Source organism: Drosophila willistoni, chromosome 3R (genome assembly GCF_018902025.1).
Source record: "Drosophila willistoni isolate 14030-0811.24 chromosome 3R, UCI_dwil_1.1, whole genome shotgun sequence".
NCBI lineage: Eukaryota > Metazoa > Arthropoda > Insecta > Diptera > Drosophilidae > Drosophila > Drosophila willistoni.
In genome coordinates, this window is record NC_061086.1 from 17682516 (window position 1) to 17699017 (window position 16502).

General features: G+C 34.7%; 1 protein-coding gene across 2 annotated transcripts; it reads right to left on the reverse strand.

The window, feature by feature from the left end:
- Positions 1-1212: 1212 nt before the first annotated feature.
- On the reverse strand, positions 1213-15191 carry LOC6647727. Of its 2 annotated transcripts, none has more exons than XM_002070701.4 (7): positions 15114-15191; positions 12572-12921; positions 6492-6645; positions 3964-4172; positions 2592-2725; positions 2206-2518; positions 1213-1411 (listed from the first exon to the last, which is right to left on the reverse strand). In XM_002070701.4, exons 2-7 carry the CDS (start codon positions 12618-12620, stop codon positions 1230-1232), a joined length of 1041 nt encoding a protein of 346 aa, XP_002070737.1. In that variant the 5' UTR covers positions 12621-12921; positions 15114-15191; the 3' UTR covers positions 1213-1229. The 2 variants fall into 2 exon arrangements, with proteins under 2 accessions (XP_002070737.1, XP_046865340.1); XM_047009384.1 differs by lacking the exon at positions 15114-15191 and adding an exon at positions 14881-14949.
- Between the last annotated feature and the right edge of the window lie 1311 nt (positions 15192-16502).

Genomic DNA, 16502 nt, shown 5'->3' on the forward strand with positions numbered 1-16502 from the left:
AGTGCCCTCGGTAATTTCACAAATTTAAGGGATAAACTCCTCCAAATTTTTGAAAAAATTTTAGTTTTTATATAGAATAAAAGTTGTATTGGAAAAATTGCGACCAATTCTCTTGAACCCAGTGTTTAGCAATTCAGTATACGAAACAGTGAGTAAAACTTTAACCAATATTTTTTTAAGGACAGTTTATACTAAAAGCTTAAACCATATACATATATAGCTTTATAACAAGAGGATTTATTGAGAAATATATGAATAATAGGCTAAATATATAAGTAATAGGTAAAAAATAGGCGCTTCCTGAAAACTCTGAGGAAAGCCAAGTATAAACTTTATTCTCTGCAGATTTAAGTACTGTTAATAAATATAAACATTTATCTGTTTAATCAATTTCTTAATAATGTTACTGTTTTTATCCGGATTTGTCTTTAAATGATTTTCCTATTGCATGTTTCAAATTGAAAAGTAAAACCAAATCGAAAATATATTTCTCGTGTACTAGGTGCACATGTATCTAGGGGGGATAAAAATGTCGGCGTTTGGTTTTGCTGAATATTGAATATGGTTAAGGGGTACGATGTGATATAGGCGCTATCGACACATGGTTCGCATTTTCGCAGCCACAATCTTGTGTATGCAAAAGGGAATTGCAATTGAATTCATTGAATTCGATTTAAAATACACAATGAAAACGAGACGAACTGGAGGGCACTCCCAGACACATATACTTTTACATACATACATATAGATATGTATATGTATATGTATATGTATATGTATGTATATTGGCATACTCCAAAGGAGCAGAACAAAATAAAACAAGAAAAAAAAAATGGAATTGTAAAACAAAAAGCCAACAACATATTTAACGGTACTTTTGTGGTTATTGTGAATATTGGGCTAAGAATTTCAATAAAATCGAAAAATAAACTAAATGTTTTGCATGATGATTTTACGTAATTTTTATTGCATACTTTTAGGCTATTTACACTGCTTGCTTGCCTCGGGAAGTGAGGCATTTCCATTCATTTCTGTGACATTTATTAGTTAATACTTATACAATAATTTTTCATATTTTTTTTATTTTGGTTGGTTTTGTAAATTCTCACGTGCATTTCAGTTTGCTTAGAGCTAATGAAAATATATGTTTTAACAAACATAAAATACAATACATATAAATACATAAAGTACATAAAATAAAAAAAAGTTCATTACACACTAAGTCAAGCCTAACGGCGCATCGTTGCTGCGGTTGGGGCAACTGATGTCATTTTATACCGTGCTGACTTCCGTGCACCGTATTGAAATGTCAACGGCATCAAGAGTCGCGCTGCGGTTGTTGCGACTGCCAGCAGCAGAAGCAGCTGCAATTGCAATCCATATCCTGGTAGAGCCATGCCAGGCGTGGCCACTGCAATACCAGAGAGAAAGAGAGACAGAGAGAGAGAGAGAGAGAGAGAGAGGGAGAGACAGAGAGACAGAGAAAGAAAACAAAGTGCACTTTTATTTATTTGTGTTAAAAATTGTCCAAATATAATTGTGACCGCGTTTGCCTGTCAGTCTGTTTGAAAATGTATTTATTTTTAATTAGCGGCCGCTGCAATTGTGGTCGAGTGCATTAAAGGCCACAGGAAAGTAAAGTGAAGGCCGATGAGCCATACTGAGACTAAAGTCAATTTGCCAAAAATGTATACGTAAAAATTTATGATATATATTTTTAATTTTCCTACATATATGTCAATGTGCAAAATGTTTTACCTATTTTCAATTGCAAGCGATTCTTTTAAATTTATAATTACTTACAGCCTGAGTTTACTAAAATTTTGATAAAATGTCCAAATGTTTTGCCATTTTTTGTAAAGTTCTTGTTTTTTTTAATCTTAAAGTCTGTGATAGACAGCTGACAGTATTAAGTTAAAGTAATTCTCAAAAATGTTATAACTAAATTTACTTAAATGGATATTGCACAAGTCTGGAAGACAAAGTTAATACCCCTCTCCTTAAATTCAAAGAGAATAGAGTCTTTGTTAAACAATTCACATTCTTCTTCCCTAAGTAGTAAACATTTTTGAAAATCGAAAACAAAAATTATATTTGAATTAGCAGAAACTAAAGGCTTATCAAGCCAAAAAGTGTAACTAAATTTCCTAGACTTAAAAACCTTTCAAATCTAAACACATTGTTGGTTATACATTTCTGTCTTACCCGATTTGGAGTTAATTAGTTTTTGATTCTTTAAATCCATTTCATCGCGAAATAGTTGTGCATACATAATTGCCTCACGTTGCAATTGCGGGTAACGATCTATTTCGGCCACACATCGAAGCTCTAGGCCAAGTTTTGGTGGTGTTATGACGCGTTTATGCTGTTGTCGCTGGATCATTAATTCTTGCAATTGCAATTGGTGAAATCGTGGATCGTTTGCATAGAAATTCAATTGAGATACAATGCGGCGTAAATTGTATTCATGGGCTGTGATTGTGGTTTCAATGCTGGGCAGTAAATCAATAAGAAATACCTGCCAATGAATGAACAAAAACCCATTTTTTATAGAAATTATATTCACGTAATTATCTATTTTTCGGTCTCACCTTTACGCCGTTGATATACCATGTGATTTTGGTAAATAAACTGGAAAAGTCTGTGCTGCAGTTAGCCTGAACAAAGTCATCGAAGTGATACATTGAATGAAAACTGCTGATGAGAGGATTATTTTGGGGCAAAGCTGAGAAAATGAAAAGAGAAATAAGTTAAATTTTCAATATAGTTGAAGAATAGAAGCAGATTGTGATTTAATTTTGGAATAATTTAGTTTCTCTTCGTCTTGTTAGAAACTATTATGAAGAAAACTATGCTAAGAGAATCTTTGTTTTTATTTTGATGTTCGTTTGTTGTTGTTTTCGTGATAGCTGTTGCTTACTTAACAACTTCTTTATTTGCTTTTGATAAATTTTTAAAAATATTTTAGCTAGAGAACAAGTAAGATTTCTCTTCACGTATTCAGACGCACACACATACACACACACATTCTACACACACAGATATTTATTTTATATCAGCGGAAAAATAGATGATCATAAAACACATGCAGAGAAACATCCTCTGTTTGGGGGTAAAAAGTAAAAGCGAAAACAGAAACAAGGAAAAATGGGAAACACGTATGTATGTATGTATGTAGTAGTGGGTCGAAGTGGGGGAGTGGCAATGGCAGTGACGGTGGCGGTGGCAGCGGCAGCGGAGCTTTTCATTTTAGCGATATCCTTTTTAAGCATAAAGTGCTGCCGTAAATCACAGAGGCGCGCACAGAGATATACTCGAGTAAAGGAGATGGAAGGTTATGTGGCTGTATGTGATGGGTAAGGGGAATAGAGACGATGGCGTGGAGGAGGTAAACACCATTCCTGTACGCTATTTCTTCGTCCTTGTAGCAGTGTGTACGATTCTCGGTGTGTGTGTGTGTGTGTGTGTGTGTGTGAGTGTGGTTGGCTGGCTTGCTGTGCGGATGTGAATCACATGCATCTCTTGGTTACATTTTATGAACGTTCGCTGTTCCATTCGCGGGAACATCCGTGCTGCTTGCGCTGCATGCATTGCTTATCCTGTGCGTGTGCCATTGCCCGACTCTCATCCTTGGGTCTCAGCACAGTAGCAGTAGCAGCCACTTTGCCAGCTCGTCATATATGCAAAAGGCTCCTGCATGTTTCTTGCAGTTTTCCTCTCGTGTTGTTTACTATTAAAATATCACGGAAATTACACATTTTACTCTGTTTATGCTCTGCAGGGCAACAACAGCATGGGAATACATACATACATATATACTCAAATGCACCATGTAGCGGAAAAATATATGCATTCACATACATACAATACACTAACACACACACAATGTTCAAGCAGTTTCTTTAATTTAAGATTAACAATTGAAATTATATTACTCATTATCTCAGATTTCGGAAGACTTACCTTCAACGCTCATGTTGGCAGCACGGGCTGTTAGCTTGAAATGTGGCGCATCGCCGGACACTTCGCACCTGTAGACACCCGACGATTTGATGCCCAATAAATTAAGCTCCACACGACAAGAGGATTCATTGCATTCGTTGCCATCATCGATCAATTGGACGCCCTGTACGGGGAAGCTCATGTAAACGGGCTGCATTAGTGGTGAGTATCTAGCGATAGAGAGAACGTGATAAAAATGTGAGTAAAAGAAAGATAACAGGAGGCAACAAAGTGGCCGCAAATTGCGCCAAATGGGAAATTGTCTGTTTTCTAATTCAGTTTTCATTCTTCTGTTGGTTTAAAAGCTTTCAAGACCTCAGCGTTACGAGAAGTAGTAGTGGTAGTGATAGTAGGCCAGGAAACGGAGATTTTTCGTTTCAGACAAGTGGCTTAGATGCACACAATTTTAACTGATTGCCAATAGTAGGCGATGGCTGAGCGATGGGTGGTTAACATCCCTTTAATTTTGTGTGTGTGTGCCGAATTGATGCTCATTAATCCCTCAAATACTTGAAAACATGTAAAAAAAGAAATCGACTACTAGAGTGTTCGAGTGGAAACTTGTCCATACACACACACACACACGTCTAGGCACACATATAAATAAAATGGCTGTCCCTCTTAGTCCTCGACAACAACCAGGCTCTGCGCTAGTGTTGATAAGTCGCTTTGTGTGCCCTATTTGTTAATAGATGTTTAGGCTAGAAAATGGCCAAGAGTGAGGCAATCGGATGAGGTCGGACAGTTAGGCATTATTTGCGGCTTAGGGCAGCCAACAACTGTGGCAGCAAATCAGCAAATTTGATAAGCAACACAAACATTTGCTACAAGGGATTTGCGGGCCCTTTCTCTAGATGTTTATAGATGGCGGCTAAGCACGATGGGAAGTTACAAAAAAAGAATTAAATTGTGTTTAAAGGAATGTCTATTGATACACGAAGTTCTGGTAGAGTTAAGTAAACTCTTTGATAAGATGGAATCCTAAGGCCGTAACAGTCTGCTAAAAATTGTCATTCATTTGAAGTTAAATCTAAAAAATATTTCAACTTTTATAAGCATAAGTACTTAAATTATCAAAGCCGCTTCTACTTATATGATTTTCATATTGTGATATATTTTAGAACGATCATAACGATATAAGTTTTGAGTTCAGAATGAAATAAAAACTAATTATTGTCCTTTGACTGTCCTAAAGTTAAAACTCTTGCTTATTATTATTTTTTGTTTTTGCTGTTGTTGTCTACTTAAAGTTATATATTTATTTACTTTCATTTGCATTGCAAGTTCAAGTCAAATTGCAATTTGCTTTTAGTTGACTTTTACGTGCTGCTGTCTAATTAAAACTTTTACTTCTTCCCCATAGGGCATGGGTTTTTCGCCTTCTTTCATTTTACTCTTAAGTATGGAAATTCTGGGAGTGTGTGTGTGTGTGCATATCTATGTACTGCTCATTTTTAATTAAGCAAAACGCGAAGCAGTCACTTGAGATTTTTCATTATACTGAAGTTGTATTCCTTTAGCCACATTCACACATACTTATTTATATGTAGACTAAAAATTTATATACATATGAATGATGAACTAAAATATATCAGCAATCCGAAGCTGTTATACCTTTTGCTTAATATCGTTTTAACAAAAACAGTTCAAAGTGATACTTAAAGTGAATGCAAACATTTCTAGAATTTTGTTACAATTCTTTCTCTAGATGAACTTACAATAAGTAGAGATATTTTTATACCGACCTCTATAAACTTTATTAAATTCATATATAAGCAGGCTAGAGATATATATATTATCAATCCCCTTTTCACATATATAAGTTTTCATTTTCCTAACTACTTTAGGGTTTTCAACATCTAGATAGATAATGTCTAGTACGATATTCGTACTTTCTATTTATATTTACTTTCTTAACAAAACGTAAATTCACTTTTTTCTTATTAGGGTATTAAATGATTTGAAACTATCTTGTTGATAAAACTGGACATTTCATGTTGAGGAAAATGCATTAAAAATACTTGATAGTTACAAGGTTACTACCCAGAACAATATTGCCAGAAAGAACGAGACCCAAAGAAAGTGATTTGAGTTTTTTTTTTATGGCACATTTAAATTAATTTGCCATGGCACACAAATTAATTTATTTCATAATTAATTGACCAAGAAAGTCGCAACAGACGTCCCGGCCTGACAATGAGCATATTTATGTGGGCAAAGCTTACATAACTACCCCATTCCATTTATCCTTTAACTTTACCCCCCTTTTTGGTGGCCACACCATGACCATGGCACAGATTTTTCATGCGTTCGACAGATGCGAACTGAAATAAAAATATCATAAATTATGTGCCCACACAGTCAGACAGACAAACAGACAGACAGACAGACAGACAGATGGGTGGAAGCGAGGGGCGTAAAAGACCACACATATACACAGACACACACACACACACACTCGCAAAGTAGAATTCATGCTGTGTACTTACCTAAAAAACTCCATTTCGTTTTTGTACCACTTAACCGAATTTAACGTGTGACCACTTATGTCATAGCTGCAGGATAATGTCACGTTATCACGAAAATCAACAATTTGTGGCACATTGATGTCAGTCACAAGGAGACACTGAATGCGCCGCATAGCTGCCAAGAGAAGGAGACAAAATGAACGTTATATGGCAAGTGAGTAAGGGTGAAAGCAACATTGATAAAAAAAAAATATCAGATAAAATGATGAAAAATGTCACAAAAAAAAATGAGGTAAAATGAAATGTATAAAATATTTTGCATTTGCAGTTTTGCTTTCAATTCGGTACGTTTCTGCTGCCACATCTCTGAGATTATAAAACGGGTAGCATGGTTTCAAAATAAAAACTCTTAAAATCGCATCGGTTGGTACATTTAAATGCAGGCAAACATTTATATTTATATATAGTATACAAATATGCATATATATATAGAGAGTGTGTATTCAAGAATTACCAACAAATTGATATTATTTTTTCCAATGATAATTGCCCAATAGTAAAAGGCTTTAATACTTCAGTGGTTAAAATGTTTTGTTTTTTCTTCAGGATACAAATATGTGAAAGGACTCGGCAGATGTTTGCCTACAAAAATTAAATTACAGCTAATTAATTCATTTAGTTTTAAGATTACAAGTTTCTCTGCAATAAACGAAATTCCTATATATATTATAAATTGAATAATTTAAATTACTTTGCCTGCCTACAAACTAATGCAATTGTCATTGAAAATTCGATTTAAAATGCAATTATTTCAATGTTATATTTAAAGCCGTTTAATTTTAATATAAATGGAAAAAAAACTAGGCAAAAAATGAAAAGAACAATTAGAGCACAAAAAGAGAAGTAGAACTGCTAATTGAATGAACTTGTAAAAATGTTCAACATTGAAATAAGAAACAAGAAAATTTGAAAAAGAAAAGTGCCACGAGGGTTGTGCAAAAACTAGCTAAAAATGTTTCATTTTATATAATGAAATGAAACAAGATGAATAAGTGTAAATTATTATCGCATATTTCTAATCTGCGATGAGACGATTTTAATTGTCTATAGGGGTTAGCTTTAAAAATGATTGACTAGCATTTCTCATATTCTTTCATTCAAAGGATTTGAAGTTTGTTAACCCTTTTAAAATTGATATGATTTTATTGAGGCTTGAGAATATCTTGTGCCTAATGTACTTATCAAGCTACCCATGCAACAATTGCTAAACGTTTCATCCAGAAACAAGGGAAAAAACAAAATGAACAGAAAGTGAGAGAAAAAAAAAAACCGCTCGCTTGGGTTTTTACAATTTGCTGAACGTTTTTAAGTGCAAACACACAGACAAAATGCAAGACGAAAAACGGAAATGCCGGAAAAAAATGGTTAATATCATTAGCTGCAATGAGTTTGCTTCTGCTGTGGTTGCTGTTGTTGTCGTTGGTTAAGTTTTTTGCTGTTGTTGTTGTTACTAAATGCCGACTGCCATTCGTGCTTTTGCTCCTTCCACACTGCAAAGTTGCGCACTAAAATTTCCATAATCTTGGTTGCACTTGAAGTAGTACTACTACTGCATGATAAGCAGGCAAAACAAAAAATTTAAGCATGCCAGGCAACAGCTCCGGCCGGGGCAACAACTTGTGCATAAATTTAGTAAATCGCATTAGGTAACCAGCGCCGCCAAACGGCGGCAACAAGCAAAACGGTCGTGAATTTAATTTGTTGCACTTTACAGTTGAAATAACTTAGAGGGGAAAGACTATGTCAAAAGTAATATTTGCCCAGGAGCAGTAACTTTCTACTTTTTTTTTTTATTTCACACAGTCTCCTCCCATGTTATTTAGTTTTTATTTCTTTTGTGCCGTTTAAATTTGTGACAGCTTAGGCGCATTTTGATTACCTTGCAACAGCAATGGAATTGCAAACAAGTCGAACTTATAGCGCTGCAACACATATACAAGCATAGAAGCGACAAAGAAGAGAGAGCTCATGGCATTTGTGTGCATCGTCAGTGGCATTGTCAGTGGGAAAACAGGATGACAGACAAACTGTAAACTGCAAACTTGTTTAAAGTTTCAATAGACAAACAAACAAGAGTACCGAGTGCCTAGAGGGCTTTGATTCTGACTCTGACATGGAGTCTTTTGAAGCATGTCAAAGCTGTCGACCAACAACAGTAAACTACAATAACAACAACAACAACAACAACAAGAACTTCAGTAACAACAATGGCAAACACATTTGCAAATGGCAGCGGTAACCGCAGCTTAATGACAAGGCCTGACGACAGTAAGTACCAAACAACAGAAAGGAGTGAGCCAAAGCAAATGGAAAACTTCACCTGCAAATATATTTGTTTGTCTCTGTGTGTGTGTGTGTGTGTGTGTGTATATGGCATGTCTTTGTAAACATATACATATACGTCTATACAGCTATGCAAATAATATAAAAAAAAAACAAGTACATAAAATACAGCATACAAAACTTTTGGTTTCTTTTTGCCATTCTGGATTTTTTTTCCTTTTACTTGGCAATCAACGCACTTGAGTGAACTTTGCTGCCTAACAAACAGAACACCAACGGTAATACATGAATTGGTTGTTGTACGTGTAGTTGGTTTGTCAGTCGTTTTTTCCTTTTGTCTGACTCTAAGTATGTCTGTCTGTCTGTCGGTCTGTCTATCTGTTTGCTTGTCTGATTGTTGCGCAGCTGTTCGCTTGTGGTTTCTAAAAACCGTCCAAACAATGAAGTCGGCGTAACAGCAGCGTCTTCGCAATACGTAATGAAAGCCAAAGAAACTCAGCCGGGTCAAGGGCAAAAGCAAGAGTAGTCTGATTTGAAGTTTAACGAACTCGCAATAGATTAACGAACAAGTGAAATTAGATAAAAAAAAAAACACAATATCAAAACAGTTACATGACGGTTGAAGCAAAGAAATAGCTAAAAAAGTATTTCTATGATTGTAATAGTCCTAATAATGAAATTCTACAATGTTGGTTACATTTATAATAAATTATTCTCTTCAATTTTTGACTCAAGTTTTTTGTTTTAATGTTAAATTAACATCAGTTCTTAAGGAATATTATATTGCAGATATTTTTGCTGTTGCCTTTAACTCCATCAACATCAGCCCCTATTTACGAAAAATATTGAACACTATTTGTAGAATTGATTTTTTTCTATTACATAATTACTTGTCCTTACATAATAATGTAAGAATAAAGAATGAACATAAAAACATGGAAACAAATTATAAAGATGCACTGCTTGCAATAGTTAACATAAAATTGTAAAGAAAGATATCTTTCCCTCCAGAAACTACTTGATAAGCAGTGCATACAATAAGTGTTGCCTACCTATTAGGGGACAAATGTCTTTAGCTAATAAGAAGCGCAAATGCGAATATTACGATGTCTTTTTTGTTGCTATGTTTAAACAGAAGCCTTGCCACAAGGCTCTAATGTAGAATTTAACTTGGCTGGCATAATCTTTTGTTATCCTAGTTGCCAACTTTATCTATTCCATAAGTTTAGTAGGTTTTTTTTTTTAAACTATGTATGTATGTATGTAAGGGGCAGGCTATAGACACAAATTTGCCAAACTGGCCCTTGTCTGTATTTTCGTTATTTTCTTGTTCAATTTAAATCCGCTTTAAACATTTGGCTCTCACGATAAATGCCACAGCAGACAAATCTGGTCCGAGAATGAGGAAAAGAAAAGAGAATGCGAAGAAAAACGGAAAATAAAGAAAAAATCAACGTCCAACCGTCTATAATTTGCATATAAATGCGGGGGCCAACGACAACCGTGCCTAGAAGTCCGGGCGACTGTTTGTTTGGATTGAGTTTGGGTTTGGATTTGGTTTAGTTTGGTTTTGGGTATGGGTTTGGTTTGGAGTTTGTTTTGGTTTCGTTTTTGGGGGCAAGTTGCGTTAGCTGCGCTGTGGCAAACAAACACAAATAAAGATGCTAATCTCGGCAAAGCGCAGCATCCAGCAAAAACAACCAAAGCAACAAAGGAAAAAAACAAAAAAAAAAAAAAATAGGAAAAAATTGAGCAGCTAAATGGCACACAAAACGAGCAACACGAGAGTGGGACAGGCTAAAAATGGCAAAAGATGGCGGCCAACTATGCTGAACTGGTCTGAGATTCTTCAGCTGTCTCTATTGTTGTTGGGATTGTTATTGTTGTTGTTGTGGGTGATGTTGCTGGTGTTGTTTTTGCTATTGTTTAAATCCCATTTGGTATGCAGCTAAAAACTGAATGTTGAAGCAAAATGCGGAAGCAAAAACTATGCAAACGCTGAAAAGTTTAAACTTGATTTGCCGCATCGACTTTGGCTTACTTTGCAAGAGACTTTGTCTTTAACTTTAGCTTTTATCCTGAGCCTGAGCCATCACATTAGTGTCAGTTTACCAGCCCATATGACAGTGGCAAACTCTTGCCATACGCTTTCGATTTTGTTCTGTCCCCCAATGAACTAGAAGTTTGTCGAAGTCCCATTTCCACACAAAACCCCCTTTTTCTTGTTTTCTTGCTGCTCCTTACAATGTTCTTCTCGAACAAGAGTAATTTTCATATGTGCAAATATGGTAGAGACACATAATTTACTCAGCCACATCCTTTAGTTAAAGAGGACTCTGCTAGTGTTCCTTGGAGAGCACATAACGCACACTTACTAAAATTGAAGACACTTATAAAATCGGCAATTTGTTTAAACAAACTTTATGGCACTTGAACTGAACGAAAGAAGTGAAAGAGAAGGAGAAGCAAGGCTAACCTGCTACTGAGATACTTGCCCCCGTTTGTTGGTTTGTGAGTTGTAGCCAAATATTTATTTTTTTAGCACAGCAATTGCCCTGACTGTGCCCAGAGTCTGTTGCCAGTGAATTTTTGAAGACGTCTATAAATTTTAGAAGAGAGCAAATAATATATAGCGCATCGCAAATCCTTTAAGGCCTACTCTGGAAATGGAATTGTCACATTTATGTTTGGTTTATGCAAATTTCTTTTTCCGCTCAAAGAGTCGAGCATTAGTCTGACAATTGTCTGTTCCTTTTGCTTTATATATGTCATTTTACATCAAAATCTTAACACATTCATCATTCAGAAAGTAACAATGCACAATTTATGTTTATATAAAATAGTTATACTTCGAATATGATATGGATCATCGATTTTGAATTATACTGTTATTAGATATCTAATTTTAAAATATCTAGAAAAACATTTTGATTTCAATTCTCTTACAATTGAATTTTTTGAAGTTTTGAGCAAATAAAAGCCAATAAAAATGAAACTAGAATATAAGTCTATAACTAGCAAACAATAACTTATTTTTTGATTGGCTTTATTTTATTTCAACTATGGCTGAATTGAGAACTGCTTTTATTACTCATACGTACCGTGAAACAACAAGAAGACAATGAACTTGGATAATAAAAAACCAAACATTTTCTAGATATATTTACATTTTCTTTGTCATTTAAAAATGCAGACACATAAAAAAACTAATTTCAATTATTTCAAATTGTACTTTTTATTTGTCTGCATGGTTTTTGGTTGATTCCCTTTACCTTTCATTGGGCAATAATGAAAAGTGTATTTAAAAAACAATTATTTCTGGCATAAAATTTACATAAATTTATGCGGTCGAGGTCAGTCAGATGTAGGCGACACCCAAACAAACCAACAAAGAGCAGCAACAGCAACAAAAGGAACACATTTATTGCTATGCTAATTTCGAGTAGAGAGTTTCGGGTCACATATACTACAAGCCACTGGTTATAGGGTCACATCCAGGCAAATGCCTAGATAGAGAGGGAAAGGTTGCCAAAAGGGATGGGAAGTGCACAAAAGCGCAAAGCGGAAACGGAAATGCCTAAATGACTTTTCATGGTGTGAGGCAAAGGCAACCGCAAAAGTTGCCAACATTGTCGACTTTGTCGTAAAAAAGGTTGCGGCCGCACGGAAAGGATTAAAAGCAAAAGGCAATAAAATAAAAAGTTTCAAATATTTTCATTATTATTATGGGCGTGGCAGACAAAAGGGCTTTAACTTACCCAACAGCATGTGCACGACCAGCTGCAGCAGCCAATTGCCATAGTCCATGGTAAAGAGACGCCTTTTAAAGTTCCTTCCAACGGTTTTTGCCGCACCAAAGTAAAACTTTGCTCTCTCTTTTTGCTGTTGATTTTTTTTTTCTTCTTTTTTGGGTTTTCCTTGTTTTTCTTTAACGTTGTGTTTTTTTATGTTGCCCGAGGAGCTCAATGCCCATCTATATTTTCTATTAGTCCAAACTTCTTACATGTAACTTTTACTTGGGCTTGAGCTTGGTCGTTTGCTTTATGATTATGTTTGAATATAGTTACGATATCGATAAATGCCATTGACAGGTCAACAGGGCAATGAGCTAGAAGAAAAAAATAATGATGGATTCTTGGCTTGTGGATGATCGACGGAGGTGGGGCAATGTTATACTTTGTTTTAAGGTTATTAAATTTCAAAACTTTTCTTGCCCTCATCCCGCACGTGTCTGCATTTCAGAAAAAGTTTTCCTCCGACATTTTTACAATATTTTGTGTAATTTTTGTTGGTTTTTTGTTTCTCTTTCGTTCTGCTTAGCCATTGCATTTGTTTATTGTCATTGTCAACGTTATTTAAACGTTGACAGTTTTACAATTTCGATTGTTAGCATCACAAAAAATAAAAAAACAAAATATAACACCAGCAACAACAATAACAACGTAAAGCAAAAAAAAAAAGGAGATAGAAAATTACAACAACAGTCAGTCGGTAAGTTGCGACAACTTTGTCTAACCAACATGGCCAACATTCATTTGGCCAGGCCAAGTTCCACACTGATGCCCCCGACATGGCGCTTCGGGCTTTGTGGCGCAAAGTCCTTTAATGCTCTAATCAAATTGTGGTTTCTTTTTTGTGCACTCCCTCGAGTCCAGCTTCCCTTTCAGCCAAAGCACCCGCAACTCATGTTCATGCTGTCGTCATTGTTTTGGTTTCATTGACGCGTTTATTAAAATTACCGTGGTAAAGTTTTCTTACGGCAAAAGCATTTTATTTTTAATAACAGTCTGTGGCCAAGTAGAGGGGAAAAGGTCAACTGTGACAGCGGGGAACTTCGCTTTGACTTAATATGGCAGTTTCAAGTTGTAGCAAATTTTTAGTTACTTTTAATGATCACTGAAAACATTTTAGAATTGCTATGACTTTAAAACTTTATATTCTTTTTAAATTCTGAATAAGCTACAATTAGTTAGTTACATTGAATGTTAAAATGAAGACTATGGCCATATAATAATATATTTTATTCGCTTAATAACCGCTATTATATGTATAATGTGTGTTTAAAGGTTTTATTTATAAGATGTCTAGGTAAAAAGATTGTTCAACAAAATGAAATTAAGTATGAAGATTGATATTTGAGTTCTTTATATTCTTTTAAATGAATTAAGCAGGAGTCGCTCCTACCTAAAACTTAAATGTGGGTCTAGGATTGAATTTTATCATAAGCTCATTTAGTAGTTTATAATGATGTGGTCCATTGGGGTATAATGTAATTTTTAATGAGCTATTTGTTTTCAGATAACGAACTTACACACAGAATATATCATGAATATATACAAAATTAATGTGAAGTTAAATTTCATTTCATACATAAAATAATTTTCCAAGTATTTTGTTGTCTTCGCCTTACATACTGTGATAAATTGTAAAACAATTTCGTCTGTGCAAAAGAATGAATTTTCTTTGGAAAAAAACAAATTAGTTTTGTATATATGTAATCAATGCCAATCAAAATGAAAAAATCTATCACATAATTGCAAAAATGCATTATTCAGATATGCTAGTTTCAATTTGTTATCCGACAATAATAACTAATAACAATTTGCTTTGTATCTTCTAATTAAGTAACGATATGTCTCGATATGTATATATCTTGTTTGATTTGACACACATAAGGAATTTGTGTCTTAAGGGCAAAGAGTTAATGTGCCAAATGCGTCTTGATTTTGTTTGGCATATCAATTTGTACGCAATTTGCTTTGCATTCACATTGCTCATACGCCATGTGCGCCCCCAATCGACCGGCTGGGAAACAAAGCAATATATATCTACAACCCCCACACTGAAGCAGTTGAGCTAAGTTAATTACTTAATGGCAATGTAATGTATACACATACATAATTAACAAACATTTCATTCACTGACTTAAATGACACACTCCTGCACATACAAACACACACACACACTCGCACACACACACGCACGCATGGAGAGGCATACAAACACACTTAATCAGAGTCTCTAAAATCTACATTGAGCACTCGGTGGCTGGATTTTAAATATTTACGAGTTTTGTGCATCAGCAACAGACAGTTTGTTGTTGATGGCTGTGCGTTATTGTTGTTGTTTTTTTTCTATCCATAGCTTAATTTGCATAAATGCATAATTTGACACACATACATAACAGAGACACAGAGACACGTTATATGTATATATATTTGTCTATTATTTTGGTTTTATTTATTTGCCAACGACTAAGTATAGGCTAGTCGCTTTCGTCGTTTTTGTCATCGAGCGTACCACATCGCAACGGACCGCACCACACCGCACCGCTCTCTGTACCGTGCCACACAAAAGTTGCCATCTAACTGACTATTGCTGCATGCCCCGGATGCCGTTGCTGTAAGAGCCAGTAGGTAACTCTATGATGCTCCAAACTTGAGTTGCCGGCTGAGAGTTCTGCTCCGGATGCCGCCGCAGCAGCTTCGTTTCCGTCCAACATCGTGTTTTAAAAGTGCCGAATGCCAATCGAAGAGCAAGAGATGACAGAGAGAGAGAGAGAGAAAGAGAGTGGTAGACAATACAGAATCCGAATGGGCGCGCCTTTTATACTTTTGTTCATCTCTTTCAAAAAACAGCACCTAAGAGGAAAAGAGAAAGATCCGGTGAACCGGTGTCCTTTAGCCTTCCACCAATTTTGTCGCTTTGTAGCCACTGTACACATATTTAACAGAGTGTAGAGATATTAACAGCAGTCTGTTAACGTTTATAGAAGGATAAACGATGCTATAATTCTGTAAATGTTATGTATATTTAGTATTACTCAATAAAACCACAAAAATGGCCAGTTTAATTGCTTAACAAATTAAATATTACTCAATAAAACCACAAAAATGGCCAGTTTAATTGCTTAACAAATTAAATTATTTGCAGAACTAGTGAAAACTATAAACTACACTTAACAAATTAAATTATTTGCAGAACTAGTGAAAATTATAAAATATACTTAACAAATTAAATTATTTCATTGGTTATTTTTTGTCTATAGAAGTTCATTCACATTTGGCGTGATTAATTACTCATTAGTTACGATTAGTACTAGAATCAGCATAGGCTAAGGTTTTAAAGTTTTAATTTATTATTTGTCCATCTAAAATAATAGTGAATGACTAAAGACTATTGTTGATCATAGTGATATAAATGTATGTATGCCAGAGGAAAGAGGCACATATATTGTTATATGGTTTAATTTTAAATTTGAATTTATTGCGCAAATGTTGAGTAACCTTTTGTTGTCATATGTATACATAAATTTAAAAGAACACAAAATACAAATTTTCTATTTATTTTTTTTTGGCAATATATTTTATTTATCGTTCCGGATTTGTCTTTAGGGATACTTAAATAAAGTAAATCAATTAATTTGCTTTAGGCTAAACAATGCATCTAGTTAAATCATTGTGTATTTATGAATGACCTTTGAGTTTTTTTGCTACTACTTTTTTGCTGCATTTGTAGAAACATACATCTTTGTTTGTAATCAACTTTTTTTTTTAAAGTCTATAGAAATGGAAAGCAAATGATTTTATAAATTATTGGTTTAACGCCTTACACAAAATCTTTTTTAATTGGCATGCAAGTAAGCGGTAAGAAATTAAAATGCCGAGCATGCAAATTTTTTTTCCACAG

What these genes read in the sequence shown, in the direction of transcription:
- LOC6647727 (XM_002070701.4), bottom strand. Translation starts at nt 12,620, where the DNA reads ATGGACTATGGCAATTGGCTGCTGCAGCTGGTCGTGCACATGCTGTTG. An exon ending in GGTCGTGCACATGCTGTTGG is followed by an intron (nt 6,646 to 12,571) that starts GTAAGTTAAAGC and finishes TTCTCTTGGCAG; the next exon opens with CTATGCGGCGCATTCAGTGT. An exon ending in AACGAAATGGAGTTTTTTAG is followed by an intron (nt 4,173 to 6,491) that starts GTAAGTACACAG and finishes CTCTATCGCTAG; the next exon opens with ATACTCACCACTAATGCAGC.